Raw genomic sequence first — 18,389 nt, forward strand, 5'->3', positions numbered from 1 at the left:
CGATGCACGGTGCCGCGCGGCTGGGAAGGACCGGCAGAAGCAGGGCTGGTCCCTGATTGCCTCCGGCCATCTGGGAGAAGCCATTTGAGCTAATTGAACTGTCTTTCCCACTTCCTTCTCCGTTTAAACAGTAAATAGTAATTGTGTTAAACCACGTAGGACAGCGGTGTCTGTGGCAATATGTGTGAGGATGACTAAGATGGTGCACGAGGCTTGGAGGCATCGCCTCCATCCAAAGCCTGTGTGTACCTCTGCTGGTTCCCCCTCTGCCTGTCCCGCGGTCCCCAGCTCCCAGCGACTGTCACACGTGTCCCTCCGATCCCTTTACGTCTGGGCTCCCAGGTCTCTGACTTGCCTCTTGGATGGTTTAAGGCTTTTTCTTGTCTTTAAGGAAGCAAATTAATGTCAAGGGCTGCTGATATCTGTAAAGCTGCTCTCTGAGACTGACTGTTGCTCACAAGTGAGTACGAGATTTTTTTATATTTTTTTTAAGCAGATATGTCAGATCTATCATCAAAATAACCCATCAAAAATATCCACTTCATAGCCCTCTCATTTGTATTGTATCGACTTACACAATAAAGCCAGGCTGGTTCTCAGCCCTTTTCCTGGCTTGGAAAAGGAATTGCTTTAAAAACAAACAACGAACCTGGTGTTTTCCAGCAGAGATGCAGCATTTGCTCTGCGGGGAGCTGGTCTCTCTCAGGAAGCGCTGGAAGCGGCCGTTTGGATTTAATACCTTGCTCATCAGCTGTATCTGTGAACAGGAACATCTTACGTTGCAAGGACTTTGCTGTTTTTCCATTAAATAGGAAGTTGCCCTTTTAGTTTTAAGAGTTAAGGGCAGATACTGGACTCACGTGGGCTGTCAGAGCTCCACTGACTCCAGCAGCTGAAAGCATATTCCCTCGCCATCCTGCTGTGCTTGGCGTTTTCCTAGGGTTATATAAACATCCCTCTTTTCTAGATGGGGCCGGGACGTGCGATCTTCAACTTGCTGATGGTCCCGTGCAAGATGCAGAGCTGCACCAGAAGCTTCGGCAGCCCCGTGACATCGGGGAGGGATGGGAGCCACCTCGGGCAGGGAAAAGCCGTGGGGATCCCGCTGCGGGGTGTGTGCTGGGGCTGCGGGTCAGCCCAGCGCCTGCCGCTGCTGAAGAAGTTGTTGGGAGCTGATTCAGACACAGCAAGAGGCTTGAGGCAGCGGGGCTGGGCTACCTGCACAGCAAAGGTCATCCTCGGGAGTTCTAACTTGCTTGTGTAGCTCCACCTTGAAGTCTCTCGCCTCCTTGTGCCTTCCGAAACCCCTGTTGCAGATGCGACTTTCCATCGGTTCGGGATGCTGCAGCAGCTGGACCTGCACACCCGCAGCACCCCAAACAGGTTTTTCTCTCTAGGAAGGCGTAGGAGCTGAGGTTTATCTCCGTGCCGGCAGGAGAAGGGGGATGCCACACCTCTGGGAGCTTCTGGGGGCTGGGTGGAGCGGGAAAGTGCAGAAGGACGATATTGGCTTTGAGGAGCTGCATTTCATGGGTTTGCCTTGAATCCAGGGCACTTTGGGATTTCCAGGGGCCCCGGGGAAGGGGAGTGGCAATAAATCTGGGTCATAAATAACAGCCCCTTGCCCTTCTAGTGATTTTTGACGCTCTGTGCTTTTTTGACAACAAATGCAGCAACAGGCTCTAATCCACGAGGGCTTTTCTTGGCTCTCAAGCTGAGAAAGTGCTTGTTCCAAGCGGGTTTGGCTGCAAGGAGCCTCCAGCTCTGGGTGTGAAGGTCAGAGGGGAAAGGAAGCAAAAGCACAGATAACGCCTTGTGGGGCGCTCTCATTGCCAGGCTGGGAGACTTTTGTTGTCCTCAAAATTGAGCTCTGGGAAGACCCGAGGGGTGATGCTGTGGCTGCTCCTGTGGGACCTTCCAGTGCTGCAGCTCCAGGAGAGCTGCACAGGTCCCTCAGGAGAAGCACCTAAGGGAAATGCAGACCAAGTATGTCCTGTAAATCCTGAACAGGTCTGACCGCTGGGGCTGGAAATTTGTCCTTGGGTGTCTGGTGTGGGCTGGGGGGAGATAGATATCCGCTCTCTCTTTGGATGCAGCCGAAAGATAGAGTTATCATCGTGTAAAAGATCAGGAATGGTAATAAGATTCAAAGAGGTCCTTGTCTTTGGGATGGGAAACTTTTCAGGAAGCCCCAGACGGTATGGGACAGCTAGAACTGCGTCTGGCTTAGGGTGTTTCTCCCTGGAAGATGCCCGGTTCATCCGCTGTTAAGCATCTTTCTGCTGCGTAAGGTAACAAACTGACCGCTGTGTCCCTTCCACCTCCCAGGCAAAGCCCGGGCTGTGCCCTGCTGTGTAGGTGCCGTGGCAGGTTCCGGTTGCGCTTTCCTTATAAGACGAGGTTTTCATTTCACTCGATTCTTTTGTCAGCCTTCCTCGAGTTTTGCCAGCTCTTCTCTTTATTAGCTAGAAGATTGCTAGACGTAGAAGGAAAACACTGCATTGAAAATGCCTTTTTAATGCCTAATTTAGGAAAATAAAGAGAACTGTTTGATAGAGCCACTCTGCCTCTGAGTAGCACGTATCGCTAGGGGTGTGCGGAGGGGAGACCGCCTGGTTCTCGGGGTGGGGATGGGTCGTCTTCGTGTTCTCAAGTCCGCAGATGCTCAACATATCTGGCATGCGAGAGCCGGGCTGAACTATTTGCCTTCTTTAGCGACTGGAGGCAATCCAGCCTGCCAGTTCCTGCAAGCTCATCCTGTGGTTTGGTGGATAATACTGATCCTTGTTCGACTCCCACGCTTTTGTGCCTCACAAGCGGGTAGGGAAGAGTTTGCAGACCTTGTACTGCGCAGGGATCCCGGATCATCGCTGTGGAAGGCAGCATGAATATTCATCATGCTGCAGAGTGCTTGCTCCATAGTTTTAATAAGATGTTTATTGTTTCACAGGAATGACCATGAAAATCATGGCAGGTTGTAGCTGGTCAGCATGTGTAAACGATGGAGGGTGGTAGCAATACCTGAGGAGGAAGGGTTGTTTCTTTGAACTCAGTGAAGTGTCTTCACGAGTGCACTTACGGGAGTTTGGCTTCTGCTGACGTTGTCTCCTTCTGTGCCAGGACGAGTGCGTGGTGTCTGTTCTTGTGCAGTTGTGAAGCTGACTGTAGTCAACACATGGTTGACTGAGCTCGGGGACCGGGAGCTACACAAACCTGCCGTTTCTCAAGCAATCAGCAAAGCTGCTGAGCGATGCGAATTGAAATGACATCCAAGTCAAGACCCATCAGCTAGAGATGAGCCTGGAGGCTTTGTTCTGGGGCTGCACCAACGTGACCAAAGGCAAATCCAAGTGTCCCAAACCAAATACTGTCCTCAGCAGACCGAGGACGACCTGATGCCGTTGCTGGTGTGTTCATATCACAGTTAATGAGCAGCTTGGCGTGGTTGGTGAGGCTGTTCCTCGTCCACAGAGCAGAGGTGGGACAGCCCCTCTCCGAGAGGTGCAGAGGGGACGTGGTGTGCAGGAGGGTCCCTGTGAGCAAGAGGTGACGTTGGCTTTCAGTGCCAGGGTGTCCCCCAGCCTCTTCTGCCCGGAGAGACAGCGGGGCTCAGATGTGTCCCCTGGATAGGGCGGAGAAATGGATCGTCATGTCCCAGAGTTTGTTTCAGATGGGCCTCATCAAAGCTGCGAAACACTGAAGCTTTTAGCCACGGCTGACGTGAGGGTGCTGTGTCTGCGCAGCACCGCTGACCTCCGTCTGTGTATTAAACTGGTGAAGGCGTTTAATGAGGACAGGACGGAGGTTTCGCCGAAGAGCAGGACAGCACAGAACAGAGCGGAATTTGCGAGCGAGCCCTGCAATTCTGCCTGCGCTCCCGCCTCACCTAAATACGTGGATACGTAGAAGATAGATGAGGTGAGCAGATTTTTAGTACGAATGTGGCTGGCAGCAGACACAGATCATGGATTAAACATGTGCGTTGCAAGAAAGGGGCTTTCTTGAGGCAGACAGAGGGGCCTGCTGTTGCCGTGCAGCCCTATTCATCCCCAGCCCTGATGCTAACATCATTATCAACGTGTTTATATGAAGCTTGGCTGCAAAATGGCTCATCATCCGCGAGTTTTTTTTCAAGCAAGTCTGTAGCTTTACTAAATACTCCTTTTATTGTGCTGCCAGGGGCTCTCCCAGCGGCCAGTAAAGGAGGTGGCCTGTTTGGCCACAGCGATATCTGGACCGGAGGTTCAATTCCCCTGTGTCTTAAATCTGTCTGCAGGCTGGCAAGTGACCAAGTGGGCACCTCTTTCTCCAAGTAATTGACTGCTTATGTGCAGATCAGCCTCTCGCTGCTTCCACGACGCCTGGCTCACCGGAGTTGCAGGAGAGCGTGTCTGCTGTTGTGCTCGCAAACCTCGGCGAGTGCCTGTGCTGGGCAGGGGATGGTGAGGATGGGGACAGCCCAGCCCTGCTTCTGCATTGGGTCATCATCCGTGGCTCCGAGCGAGCACCCAGAGCTGCTCTGGGCCGGTAGCACTTCTCAGCAGTGTATGAAATAGCTGACTGTCCTCCAGCTGGCAGGAGGGTTACCAGCAAAGCGTTGTGGAGAAGACTTGTTTGGAAACCACCTACAGAAGTGGAGCCGGAGCTGCAGATGAGATGTCCCTGGCAGGGGATGTGCAGACCTGTGGCTGGAGTGCTGGAGCTGGTGGCAATGGTGCGCATCTGCAGAGAGATTAAAGGTCCGTCTTCTCCTGTGAGGGTGCTGCTGAACCACCAAGGTCCTGTTTGTGCAGATGAGCTGCTCCCCAAGGGCCTGGGCACCGGATTGAGGCAGCAGAGCAGTTTTATTTGACTCTTGGGAACATCACCTGGTCATTAAACCAACCAAACTGGGGGTACTGTGGTGCAGGGGGATATTTCTGGAGGCAGGGGGAGAAGGAAGGTACGGAAAGACCTTTTCTTTTGGTCTGGCCATTTATTCCCTTGTGTTAACATAAGCACGCTGTGTTGGTCTGCCCCGTGGTTACTTGTCTTGGGAATAACAGTATCTCTTGAGCTTAGAGAGGCTGCCAGTCCCTGCTGAACGAGAAAGGCTGATGCTTAGTGCACGCAGCTCTTTCCTCCTGTCATTCCTTTATAAGGAAAAACGTTTCAGATTTTGTTTCTACCTTATTTTAACTTCTCCTAAACAAGGGCAGTTTAATTCTGTTGGTGGAACATCGAGTCCAACGCTTCCTGACCCGGTGTGGTTGTTACAGGCGCTCGCACGGCAAATTAAGATGAAGTATTAACAAAAAGCGAGCACGGTGAGGCTGAGCTCACCGAAGAGCGTGCAAGGTGGGGTGGCGAGTGGACACAGCCTGCCTGGAGTCTGGAGATGGCAGGAGCGATAACGGCAAGCGAGCACCAGATGAACTTCTCTTTGTGGCGTGGCTTGGTGCGATGGAGGTGGCCGCATCTCATCAGAAGGGGAATTTGGTCTGTTCCCCTTTCCCTGCTGGGCTTGGCCGCAGGAGTTACGTGTGTAAACAGAGGATGGGTTGCGTGCAGGTGGAGATAACCCAGCCCCGTCTGTCACTGGGAGGGAACAGACCCAGATCTGCTCGTTCAGGACATTTGGACTCCGCAGTCCTCCTTTAAAGCCCAAAGTCGCAGAGCTAATCCTGCAGCAAGATGCTTTGTACAACTGCCCAGGAACGGGCCGTGTCCCACAGCCGATGGCAACCCAGATGCTGCTGAAGCATCTCTGGGTTTCGCCCTATTCCAGGACCCCCAAACTCAGCCCACCGCCAGCGTTTCACTGTCTGTGCTTGTCAGGGGGGGATTGCCAGGGGAGAGTTTCTCTCCCCCTCGTCCTGCTCGCTGTAAATCTCCTCCTCTCCCTCCTGGCTTGGTGCCGTCTCTCTCTGGCTGGTGCTCTGCCCCCAGCGTGTTCGTGGGCCCCTTTCCCATTTAGGGCAAATGCTGGACGGCCCCTGCTTTTGGCCTGCTTGCAACACGTCTCCCAACTGACTTAGTTTTTTTTTTTTTTTTTTTTTAAATTTTGGATTCTCTTTTGTTTCTGGAGGCTGAAATCGGCTGCATCTCCCAGCCGCATGGGCTGGCTGCGGCTCGTGCCGAGAGATGGCTCTTGGAAAGCTGCGCTGGGGCAGGGGGGGATGGGGGGAAGCCCAAGTGGTGTCCTGCCCTGGATGAGGCTTGGTGTTGACGGTCTCTTCGAGAAGACAGGGTGAGCCTGAGGGTGGTGGTGACAGCATCAGGTCACTCCTGCGGTAATGATTTAATCTCAGCAGAAACAAGTGCCCTGCGGCGGGGAGCCTGCAGGCACAGGGCTGTGCACGGCGAGAGCTGGGACAGGCAGAAGTGGTTGAGCACGTGAAAGGGGGTGTCGAAGGAAATTCCCCTTAAAGCTTGCATGCTGAATCAGGGGTTTGGGTTTTTTTTGATCCAGTTTTTTAAATCAACTGTACAACTTCTGCATCTCTGGAAGCAGCTGAGGCTGTGATTGCTCCCCACCACATCTCAGATACCCAGGGGTGCTAAGGCTGGTGCGCTGGGAGCTGATGGGTGGCCTGGTTAGAGGGGGCTTTGCGGTCCCCTTTGCCCTGCCCTGTTTTTCCAGCAGGAGAGGCAGCCGGAGTCCGAGCACCGGGGCTGCCTCCCGTATTTGGGATATATCCCTTGAACACACAGCTCGGGGTTCCTTTAGCGCTGCCCGGCACGGCTCGGCCACGCTGGGATCTGGTTAGTGGGGAATGATCTTGGCTGTGTCTTTTGTGTAAGCCTGAAAGAGGCGTAGTGAATTTTTCAAGAGGGCAGTTTAATGAGATGTAAAACCCAAGGCAGACCCTGCCCTCGCTGAATGCAGCTCATCCCTCCTCGGGTCCAGGCTGGCCCATCTCTTTCCCATTGGCACTCCCCGAGCCCAGGAGTTTAACAGCACCGATCTTGCCTAATTTTATGTATGAGCCTGTGTCGGAGCTGCCAATCTCTCCCGGGCAGCGGCAGTGCAGGCGGTGGAGCCGTGGGCATGGTCTCCTGGCCAGACCATCACAGGGTGGTGCTGGGGCACCCAAATTCCCACCCGCACAGAGACAGGAGCGTACGGCCCGTGGATTTCGGCAGCAATGCCTGTGGACCTTTCCCATCCCTGCGTGGTGGAGCTGGAGCAAAGGGGACGTCCTGCATGGACACCAACCGCCGCACCTTGGCATCGCCACCGGAGGTTTCACTGGCATTTACCAAAGCCTTTAAAAGGAAGGGAAAACTGTGTTCCTTCTGCCTCTCCTTCCTTTCTGCCTGTCCCTGTGTCCTTCTCCCACTGTCCGTGAGCTCCCATGCTGTGTCTGTGTTGGCCGGAGGAAGCCGAGTGGGTGTGGGGCTGCGGCTCCATCTGGGAATTGTTCTTATCAAACTGGTTTATGTCAAAAAAGGAATAATAATAATAAAACCTTTGATGGTAAGCAGGGAGAGCGGGAGGTACAGCTGCTCCCGAGGCCTGACCTGCAGCTCGCAGCACTTCCTGAGCCTTTACACGGAGTTTCAGGGTCCTTGTGCTGCGGCAGATTTTGTTGCGTGCCTGAAATATCTCAGAGGAGCAGGGAGAAATAACCGGGGGCTGGCGCAGGGAATGCGAGCTGCTGGAAGGGGCTCGCTGAGAAGCAGGGGAGAAGTATAAGAAAAGCAAAGTTTCCTGCCATGAGCTGGTATATTTATGACTGGAAAGTTTTGGGTTGAAAAGGTCGTGAGCAGGCGGCTGAGAGAGCAGCAGAGGCAGTGGCTGTAAAAGCCGCTTTCCCGGCTCACGTCCCGCTCTGCAGCAGGGATGGGAGGGTCCCGCGGGGCTCCGGTGGCCCCGTGTGATGGCAGAGGGATGCTGAGCACCGCGGGGATGAAGGATGGTACCCAAGGCAGCCGGGGTGTGCGTGGGGGTGTGGGATGTAGTGGGATTTGCACCCGTGGGGGTGGGCTCAGCATGGGGAGCGGGGGCCGTGCCCTGCCTCCTCCCCTTGTTGTGCGGGGATGGAGTTCCCAGCCCTGCCTCGGACACCACGTGAAAATGAGACGTGCACATCTGGAAGTGGAGTGCATGCGCGTAGCGCTGCCAGTTTGTTTATTCCTGCAAATTCTCCCTCTAATGAGGGCCTGCTGGGAAGTTTGCAAGGAATGGAAATGGCTTCTTTCCAAGGGGGTTCGTTGTTCTGGCTGACCCTCGCCTCCCTGTTATCCCCCTGCAACCGCCACAGCATGCAGGCGATGGAAATGGGGGGGGAGGTCTTCCCTACCCTCGAGCTCAAGGCACCGCAGTTTCTTCTGGAGTCGGAGGCACCCTCAGCCGCACGGGACGGCTTTGCAATGGAAACGTGCTGTGCCACGTGTGTGTTAAACGCATTAGAGGATGAGCAAGGTTCCTGAAGCCTCTCGTTTCTGTTAAAACACGTGTGCTGTCACGCAATGCTGGGGTTTGTGCCTGTTTTGGTCTTAGTATTAAAATACAGTAATTAATAATGAATATTTTTAAAATAATTAAAGTAATTAAGTCGGTTTTCTGCTTGGAATCCCAAACTGCACCTCCCAGTTTCTTAGGAAAGTCTGACCTGAAATTAAATAAGAAGAAAAAAAGAGCATGAGACTGAGTTTGTTTTAACCGTGTGAGGTTGGGGTAGATGCAGTTCCTGATCCTCTTTCCATTTCCTTCCCCTGCGAGTGTCCCCTGCCGTTTAATCACCACCAGGGAGTTGTGCTTCCCTTCCCTTCCCCGGCACGAGAGCTGCCAGCCCGCTCCCCCGGTGCAGTGCGGTCCCCCCCTGCCCTCCCAGGAGCACCAGGGCGCCTGGACGGGTGCTTGGCTGGGGCTGGGGCGATGCTCTTGGCCCGGGCTTGGGATGGCGTTTCCCTTTTCCAGGCTCTTGGCACACACAATAGCCGGAATCGCCCCCTCGGCGTGAAACGCATCAAGCTGGGCTCCGGCATGAGGTCGGTGGGGCCCGCAGTGAGCTCGTCCCGTGCGTGCAGATCAGCGGGTAAATGCGCAAATTGGTTGTTGGAGCTGACAAGGTTCGGAGTGCGCGGGAGGGTGTTCGTGCAGGGCAGAGCTCTGCCCTCCCAGCCCAGCCCCGCGCTGCTGGATCCAAGCATGGTGGGTGCTAACCCAGAGCATCCTTCCTGCTGGCAGGCAGTGGGACTGGGTGGCTGGTTTGAATCCCACCTTAGCCCTGGTGGAAACCTACGGTGGCTTCATCTGTCCCCATGGAGGCAGGGGAGGTGTTGGGCACCATCAAGAACTTGCCCACGTGAGGCGCAGGAAAGTCTTGGCTCTGTTTTCCGATAAGCAGGGTGAGAGGATGGATGTTGGTCCTCCACTTGCCCTGCTCAGCGTAGCCACGTGTTATGTGTTCCCTTGCCCTGTGCAAGACCAAGCCAGTACCTCCTCCGCACCGTGACTTAGCAGAGTTAAACCTAAGAGGAAGTTAAGCCTTGATCTTCATAGCTGTCTCCCTGCTGGAGGTGGGGAGAGGAGGCTGCAGGGACCTTGTGTCTGTGGTTGTTCCTCCACCTGCCCAGCTCCCATGGGGCCTCTCAGCTCCGGGGTTGTCCCAGAACACCAAGTTTGCCATTTCCCCTGTTTGTGCAGTGAATATCTGAGAAGCTGTAGGCTTGGGGGACCACCTCCTTCCCTATGTCACACCGTACTTCCTACGAGCAGCTGTGCCCCACCTTGAAACCTGTTTGGCTTTTTGCCCCCTTGATTTCACAGCAGTCCCTTTATATCTCCCGTCACTAATTGTTAAAAACTGCTTCCCTTTTCCAGCTCTTACTGACCTGTTTTTATCATAACCACGTTTGGGTTTGAATTGGTGGTTTTTTGGTTGTTCCCGTGGCAACGGTGATCTTTGCCCGCAGCAGCTCTCCCCTGTGGTGTATCTGTGTGTGATGCTTCTAGCAGTCCCGTCCCCTCCCCACCTTCCTTTCTGCTCGCTTTTACTGATGCTGGGTAGCCAGGGTGGCTCAAGATGGAGCACTAGTGATTTCTGCTTTGCTGCTGAGAGTGTCTCATTTGCTACGTTTTAGGAGCGTGCTTACTTTAATGGCATGGCATTGGTGGCTCACGGTCATGCTAGGACCAACCGGTGCAGCGAGGTCCCTCCCGCTGATGCACTTTTCATGAGGAAAGACTTTATTAAAAGCCCTTTAGGTTCTCACCTTCCGTCGTTCTTCCAGATTTCATCCAGTCTTCAGAGTTATCCGACCCTTTCTGTGCAGTACCCCGGCTCTGCGTTTGAAATGAGCCGTGTAGCCCTGCGGCACTAAGGGATGACATCTGGCCACGTTTCCTTTATCAAGAAAATCAGTTAATTATCCAGAAATCTCAAATCAGCAAAGCGATTTTGAATTATTTACGCTTTTCCCATGATCTTAGTTTCCTTGCAAAGGAAGGGAAGTGTGACTAGCACTGAACTGTGGCCGTCCTCGCTGTATTTCCTACTCCTTCGGAAGCAGGAAGAGCCTGAAGTCTTGGGAAAGAGCCCTTTTTTCATGACAATTCCTGCGTAATCAGCAGGGCTGGATTCATGCCGTCATCTACACGAAAGCATGGGCGGAGGTGATGGGAACTGCGTCTCTGGTTTTCCTTCCAGAGCCCTATCCCTGTCCCCACTAACACTGGCACTTCCCAAGGAGCTGGGGCTGGATTCGGCACAGGTCACCGCCGCAGCCGGGTCTGGTCTTACTACTTGCCAGTTCCCTATTTCCGAGTGATGGCTGTTACGTGCCTCAGTTTCCCCACCTGTAATTTGGAGATCATTGTGCTTCTTCCTGGTGGATTTAGAAACAGAAGTGGTTTTTGGGCAGAAGCCCAAGAATTCAGAGGGTGCAGGGAGCAGAGGAGAGGAAGGGAAGGTAATTGCAACGGCCTCTTTTTTTTTTTTTTGGCTTAGAAAGAAGAGATGTGACTCACCATTCCTTTGCTTCAAAATCTGCCACGTCTGGGTCATTATACATCTGTTTCTGCCTGTTACCCTGCACTGGTGCTGCCCATCTGCCAACAGCTGATGGAGGGTGCAGCCAGCGCTGCCCTGTGCTTCGGCTTGAAGCGATGCCGTGGGGGTGCGGGACCACCGCAGGTGTCGGGGATTGGTGTCGCATGGTGCCTTCACCCACACACTCCACCTACCCGGAAAGGCTGGGAAGGATATTTCATGTGTGATTGGCAGCAAGAAAAGTTATTTGGACTCTCAATAGAAATATTAGGTGGTTAATAATAATATTTAGCTGCTCCTACATAGTACTTTTGGTCAGTAAGTCTCAAAGCATTTTATAGAAGAGGCCAGACTCAATACAGAGTTTTGTTTTCTAATTAAAATAGGAGGAGGAAAGGGAAGATGCTGTGGATGAATTACCTGCTTTTTGCGTAGGAGATAATTTAAGATTCTGGTAGCCACAATGACTCATGCCACCTAGTCTAACCGAGCCTGACGCTCATGACTGCAGCAGATCGTGAGACTGATACGAGCTGCGCAGGTTCAGAAAAACCTTGACTTGTGGGAGGAAGAAAATCTGCCTGAAAAACTGCATTCTTAGCAGCTTGCAAGGAAACTGTACGGTGCTGTTTACAATGCGTCTGGATAGGAAAGTCCCTTTTCTGCCTTAGCCTGTCTTGATAAGGGATCTTCTAGCACTGATACCTACCATCTCCTTGGGGTTTTTTCTCTTATGTTTTTTTTTTTTTTTTTTCCCCCCCCCTCTCCTTGAAGGGATTTTCTAGATCTGCTCTGCACGGTGGTTCCTCTACACCTATGTCAGGGCAGTGACTGGCACTGGCTGCTTCTGGAGGAGGTTGTTCTGTGATCTGGAGAAGTGCTCGAGGTACATCACTGCCTGGAGGGCAGGAGAGCCCAGAGATAAGGTACCCAGGGGACAAGAGTCAAGCTTTCTTGCCTCTGCCAGTTGTCGTGGTGTCAAGCTAGTTCTAGCTTGGTAGCTGTAACTAAGTGCTCAGCAGATTTTACAGACTGCGTTTTTGGGGGCAGGAAATCACTTCTAGGCCAACAAAACAACCTTGCAGGAAGTTTATTGCTCATCTGAAGAGCAGAGTGATGGTGAAGGAAAAAGGGCTGGGCAGTCAGTGCCCTCGGTGGCCTGGGCTAGTAAGGAAACAAGAAATATTTCCACTGTAATGTAATACAACAAGGAAAGTCGTTTGCTTAAACCCCTCCTGCAGCTGGTGGTTTTGCAGAACAGGGATTGTGTCTTGGACAGCAGTTGCTGTGTTCAAGTATCTTGAAGGTCTCAGCTGACCAAGAGCTTGAGGTGAGTCCTCTGACACAATAAAAAGTTAGTGAGACCCTTGGTTGTGTAAGCAAGGGGAGCAGCAAGCAAGAGAAGAGATGTGATCTGCTCTCCTCCTTTTGAAAAGCGAGTTCTCTTTCTTCATTAAAATAAAAATTCAATGGCAAACACTTGTGAGATGTTGGGAGAAAGGAGCAGGAAAGCCAGATAAATGACTAAGGGACTGCAGAAAATACCTGACGCAAAAGACGGGAGGAGCAGAGCCTGATTAGTTTATCAAAGGGAACGCAGGTGACGTGATCAGTGTGGGAGATCTTTCATCAGGAGAAGGCTCAGGATCATAAATCTCCTCGATCTACCAGACGAGGGCAAAGCAGGGCCTGTGCCTGAGCTGCCTTTGGACGAGCAGAACGACAAGGGCATGTGCTGTGCTCCGGGGAGCCCCAGAAAGAAATTCCAGGGGAGGCGGTGGATTCTCCATCCCTCTGGCTGGGTGCTCAGCTCCCCAGGTTTGCCTGCCTTTCTCCACACACAAGCTTTTGGGTTCAGGAAATGGTGTTTAGTTGTTAGGTAGAGACTGGACAAGCGGATGATTGTTTTTCTTTTTTGGGTCTTACGCTCTTGTGAAGCCATGCCTCTGACTGTGGCTAAATCAGATAAAGGTGCAAGAAAGTCTCCAGGAGAGAGAAAGATGGAGGAAAGCTTGCTCCTCCTCTACGAGCAGGCGCTTGGGTTATGTGCTGTGGGTGAGTTGTTTACATACCTTCCTGCTTTAAATACTTACTATTAGAGCTCTGGATATTCTTGTTATTCTTTAGTTGCTGTACTTTTCCATCTTCCTTTCCCCCTCTCAAGTGCCTTAGGTGCACATGGGTGCAATATTAACCAGCTGGTTTTAATGAAAACGAACTCCTACTTACAGTCCGGATATTTTATTTCACACTTCTTGGGGCTCTCCTCTAGGCCAGTTGATTTGCTGAACCTTTATTAGCTCCAGGATGATAACATGGTCTTTGCTTAGGAAACGCAGAGTGACCCAGGGAACCAAACCAAACCGCCTCAAACTCTACTGCTGAAGAGCTTTGAGCTTCTTCAGCAGCTTCATGAGACCGGCAGACGTCATCGTGATGCTCACTGCTTACAGTCCATCAAACGATAGGGTTTTTTCTAGTGGTTCACTACTTCTTGCCTCCGGTTGACCTCAAAAATAGAGTCCCCATCACAGTGCCACACCGATGCCCATGTGACCTAGCTCAGAGAGTGCAAGGGTTTGCAAGGGGGGGAAGACTCTGAACGTCAAAAATGCGTGCAGTCCTTCCTCAGATTGACCCTATTGCTTTTTTTAATCTTATTTTTACCATATTGATTTTGAGTTTGTCTTGCTCGGTCCCTTTCCCCCCCTCCCCTCCCCTTTAAATCCATTCTACAACCTTGCAATGAGAGCGTACCGGAGTGGTGAGCTTGAACAGCCTTTGGAAAAGGCTAATCTAGGTTCTGATCCTCCAGGAAGGGAGTTACCGACAGTTTTTAACACAGTAGCTTTCTTCTCGCTCAGTAACTAAAGTTAATTATTGACAGCTACATTTTTACCTGCTTGCAATGGATTGCGGATGTGACCTGCATAGGAGCACTTGAGAAGAGAGAAATAAACCCATTTCGTTTCGAAAATAGATGCCAGCAGTGCGGGTCAGCCAGCATGTGGTGCTGTGCAGTGTGGCAGTCGCCACCGCTCCCTGCAGAGCGTGTGGGGACGGCAGGGACCCGACACCCGGGGACTCAGGTCCACGTTTGTTCCTGTTCTCCTCGATGGCACCGGGAACAGGGAATGGCGTTCAGGGAGGCGTGCAAGGTAGCTTTACGGACGGCGTAGTGCGGGGGGAGGCACTGACATTTCCATATTGCGATCGCCCAGAGGTGCAAAGCCCGTTCCTCTCTGCACTGCTGTGGTATGCTGGTTTCTGGTATCGCTCGGAGGGCAAGCGCTGAGCGCTGCTGTCTGTGAAAAGGGAGGAAAACCACTGTATCTACCTCAAAATACCATACTTCTACTCTAAAGGTGTGTTCTCAAGACTAAGCAGTTCTTATGTTTTAAAGTAATGCCTTTCCTTGGATTAAAACCACAAGCTACTAACACTGTGGAAAACCTGGAACTTCGGTCTGGGAAAGCGGTGCTGTTGGTTTCATTTTCTTGTTCGTGTACACTCTTGGGGAGTCTGTGGTAATTGCAGACTTTGGAAGTGTAAAATTAAAAGTGTGACATAAGTGATGAAGCATGCACTTTCCGCAGTAATAGACGGTAACAGTACTACCGTTTTGCATAATTTTTCTTTATGGTTCGCCCAAAGTGGACTAAAACCCCAGCCCATTAATTCTCCATTTCCTGTTGATGTGCCTGGACACATTTCAGTGTGGGTATCATCGCTTTTAAGTGATGCTGCTAAAACAGAGGGCGGGGAGGATAAAAAAAGAGGGTCAGGAGGGCAGGATCTGAATCAACATGGCAAGGGAGAAACATCAGATAAGGAGCAGAGAGATGCACAGTCCCAGAGGGTGGGAGAGGTGGAGGGAAGGCGGCAGTGCCAGGGAAGGGTCTTGGTGTCGATGGCTGGAGGTGGCACTTGTCTTGCTGGGCAGAGAGGAGAGGAGCGACCTGTGGCAGTGTGGGGCTCAGCACCAGCCGTGCCCAGATCCACGCTGGGGTTTATGGCAGGTTTTGCAGCCTCGGTGGTGTTTTTCCAGGGCCGGCTGCAGAAGTGGCTTGGATTTGTCAGCGACGGGTTAGCGCTGCTCTGGTTTGATTTTGAGAAAGTAGAAAAATAGAGGAGGGTGGAGGGAGTTGCGCTTTTCCAAACAAGGGCAAAATGGAAAAGCAAAGGGGTTATCGGTGTTTGAGAGCATCGTTGGCGTGACCCACGTCTCCCGGCTGGTGCCGTCCCTTCGTCGGGCATCCCTGGGTGCGAGATGTAGGAGACACCGGGCGTGGGTTTCAGGCTGTGGGGCGGGATGCGGGACAAACCTGGCCCTGCACGATGCTGTTTGCCCCGGGGGCGGGTACCGCGGGTGCCTCTTCCACCCCTCCCGGGGCGGTGCGGGGGGGGGAGGGCGGCGTGACGGGCGTGGGGAGCAGCCAGTGGGCGGCGAGGGGGGCCGGGCCGGGCTGGGCTGGGCCGGGCCGGGCCGGGCCGGGCGGCATGGCAGGCTGCCCGCCGGGGCGGGGGGCGGCCGCAGCCGCTCGCCCTCCGCCATTCATTCGGGGCTGCAGGAGGCGGCGGCGGCGGCGGCTCGGCGCACCCGCCCGCAGAGTCGGGGGGCCATGGCCGACCCGGCCGTCAACGCCCACCTGGAGGGCATCATCTCCGACTTCGAAGGTGGGTGGTGGTGAGGCGGCGGGGGGGGGAGGACGACGCTGCTTTTTGGGTTAAACTGCGGAAAAAGTTGCCGCTGGGCTGGGCAGTGCGGAGCCGCCCGCCTCCCCCCCCCCCTCCGGCAAGCACCGCGCCGGGTGGGGGGTCGCGGTGGAACGGGGCTGATCATCCCGCGCCCCCATCCCGGGGGCCGGTTGCCCCCCGCCTTTCTCCGCCGCTTCCCAGGGGTCCCCGCCGCGGGTGGCAGCCCCCGGGTGGGCAGGGCTGGAAGGGGAGCGGGGTGGCTGGGGGTGGCCGGTGGCCAGCCCCCATCCCCCGGCAGCCGGCGGGTGTCGGTGCCGCCGCCGGGCTGCGGTGTCTTTTGTTCGGAGCAGCGTTACGTCCGGCTGTTATCCGCTAAGGCAGGATCTTACGGGATGTTTTGCCTTTCCTGAGTTGGTTTATGTAGATTTTTAGCTGAAAAAAAAAAAAAAAAAAAACCAAACCCACGCCTGACGCGACTAAAAGTTTATGAAACCCCAGGCACTGGCCCTTCTGTCGACTCCCAGATTTTGGATGCAAACGCAGCCCTGGAGTAGCTGGGAGGGGGGGATAACGAACCCAAGTTTCAAATATGTCCATAGTGGGAGCTGCCTGCCCTAGAAAGCGTTGCAGTTGTCCCATGGCAGAGCTCCAATTGCCCGATGGCGTTGCCTCGCTCTCCGATGGAGTATCTCCTTGCAGTCCCCTTGGCGTGCGGACGGGGATGCCTTCTCCCCGGGTGTCTGTGGCTCTTGCCCAGCATGTTGGCTTTTTCAGGCAAGAAAATAAGCCAGCGGAGAAGCGTGCTGCTGCCAGATGGGTAGGGGAGTTAAAGACAGGCAGAAGAGGGGTGTGTGTGGGGGGGTTCGTCTGAAGCAGGCGTTGAGAGATCGGCTCAGGGGAGCTCATCTTCCTGAGAGGAGTTTTGGAAGAGCAGCTCCGTCCCTACGCACTCTTGCATCCTGGCAGCGATCCAAACTGAGCTTTCAGTGCAGCGGTTTCTAGAAAAAAAAAAAACAACAACCCACAAACAAACCAACAAAAAAACCCAACCGAGAAATAGTGGAGATCTGGGGGCCGGGGTGGAAGTTTATCCGGGGGCCGTGCGTGTATAGCTATAGGCTGGGACGATTTCACCGCCTCCTGGTGAATCCAGCCTTGCCTTGGGAAGGAGCGCGGTGGTGTTTTTCCTGCTGGGTAGCTGAGGAAGCTGAGAGCGCAAGGGTTCTTCTTCCAGGTCAGGCAGGAAACGGGTGGCAGAGCTGGGGACGCTGCAGCCCTCGTCCTAAGGTTTAGCCACGTTCTCTTTTTTCCAGCCCTTGGGCTTTCTTCAGCTAAAGTTGGGGGTGGATGGCTTAGCAGGAGGCTGAGGGAAGTCACGTCCCGTAGGAAGATTGGGACTAATGAGAGTTGGGACGCAGACAGTGACACGAAGACACCATCAGTTTGGCACTCGGGGTTCAACAGCGCCTTTGTGACTGTCCTTTGGGGACCCTTGAGCTGCCCCACCGCAGGGCTCCCGAGCGCTGATGTAATTACAGCCTTTCCTCTCGGCTGCCCCAATTGCATTTAAATCTCTGAAGAATGAGTAATTCCCTACTTGGGTATGATAAAGGCTCTGCTGTGAGCCCCGGGGCTGCTTGTTCGGGCTGTGTGTGCTCCTTGGTGGCACTGAGCCGCTCCGCACTGCGATTTTTTTTTTTGGTTTTTTTCAGTCCATGGAGAGCTTTATAGTTGTGCTTGCGCAGAGGGAGAGGCTGGGGAAAGCTCTCCGCATCTGCAGCCAAAAGGTCTGGCCTTGCCCTTGAGCAGGGATCCGGGCTACTGTTTCACAATTTAATTAGTTTTCTGGGTTGCATAGCAGCTTCCCAAGAACAAGGCAATTAATTCCTAGCCTGTAGGGCAGGAGATGCAGTGTTGGTGTCTGCTGGGTGGGTATCTCAGCCCCGGGCAGCCCGTAGCCAAGCAGGAAAGATCAGCCAAAAATACCACGGAGCAGAAACACCAGATCACCCAGCAGCCAGAGCCCTCTTTGTTCTTGCCGGTCACACGCTGCCTGCCCTCTCGAGTCACCCTGCCTGTTCCTGCCTGCTTTCCTCGCAGCATCCCTCCCTGCTGTAGGACCAACAGGTTTCTTGTACCCGCTGGGTTGCAGAGGGCAGGGAGTTGCAGAGTGGCTGTGGGCCGCCGGCGTGGGAGCTGCCAGCCTCCATCAGCCCGAGGAGGATACACGGGCCCTTTGGGAGGGGGAAGAAGTACAACGTACCCAATTCCAGTTTAGTTTCCAAGTCAAAGCAATGTGGGAGAAGGAAATATGGCACAGCAGAGCGCGTTCTTGCTTACGCCCCATGATGCGATGGGGATGGCTGCATCCAGGCAGCAGTGCCTGTGCCCACCTCGCGCCGAGCCAGCAGGTCCCGCGGGGAGGGCACTGATCCTGCTTATTTGACTGGCAAGAGCTTCCTCATCTGTAATGGGGGAGGGCATTCTTAGGTCTGTGGTTTGCCAGGATTTATAGAGCATAGTAGTTCTGCTCCTGGGTTTATAGATTTTGGCAGGTTTTCAGAAGTGTGGCTGGTTCGGCCGTGGTTGTGGCAGTGCTTCCCAAGCTCGGAGGGGGCTGTGGGTCACTCAGCTCCCCGGAGTCTCAGACACGGAGCCCTGAGCGGTGGGAAAGGGAACCTATAGCAGTAAATCAACCCAGGTGGTGGGGTG

The 18,389-nt window shown here is 53.7% G+C and overlaps 1 protein-coding gene across 4 annotated transcripts in view; it reads left to right on the forward strand.

The window, feature by feature from the left end:
• Positions 1 to 18,389, forward strand: part of SEPTIN9 (septin 9) — a 143,682-nt gene that overhangs the window by 51,872 nt on the left and 73,421 nt on the right. The window contains exon 1 of one of the 4 annotated variants that reach the window (XM_074607564.1): positions 15,471 to 15,656. The exons of the other annotated variants lie outside the window; for them this stretch is intronic. Within the exon in view, the coding sequence (XP_074463665.1) occupies positions 15,602 to 15,656 (55 nt within the window). The 5' untranslated portion in view covers positions 15,471 to 15,601. Of the gene's footprint in view, positions 1 to 15,470; positions 15,657 to 18,389 lie in introns of those variants that run through there. 4 annotated transcript variants of the gene reach the window in all.

The sequence above is a fragment of the Larus michahellis genome, chromosome 14 (assembly GCF_964199755.1).
Source record: "Larus michahellis chromosome 14, bLarMic1.1, whole genome shotgun sequence".
Lineage (NCBI taxonomy): Eukaryota > Metazoa > Chordata > Aves > Charadriiformes > Laridae > Larus > Larus michahellis.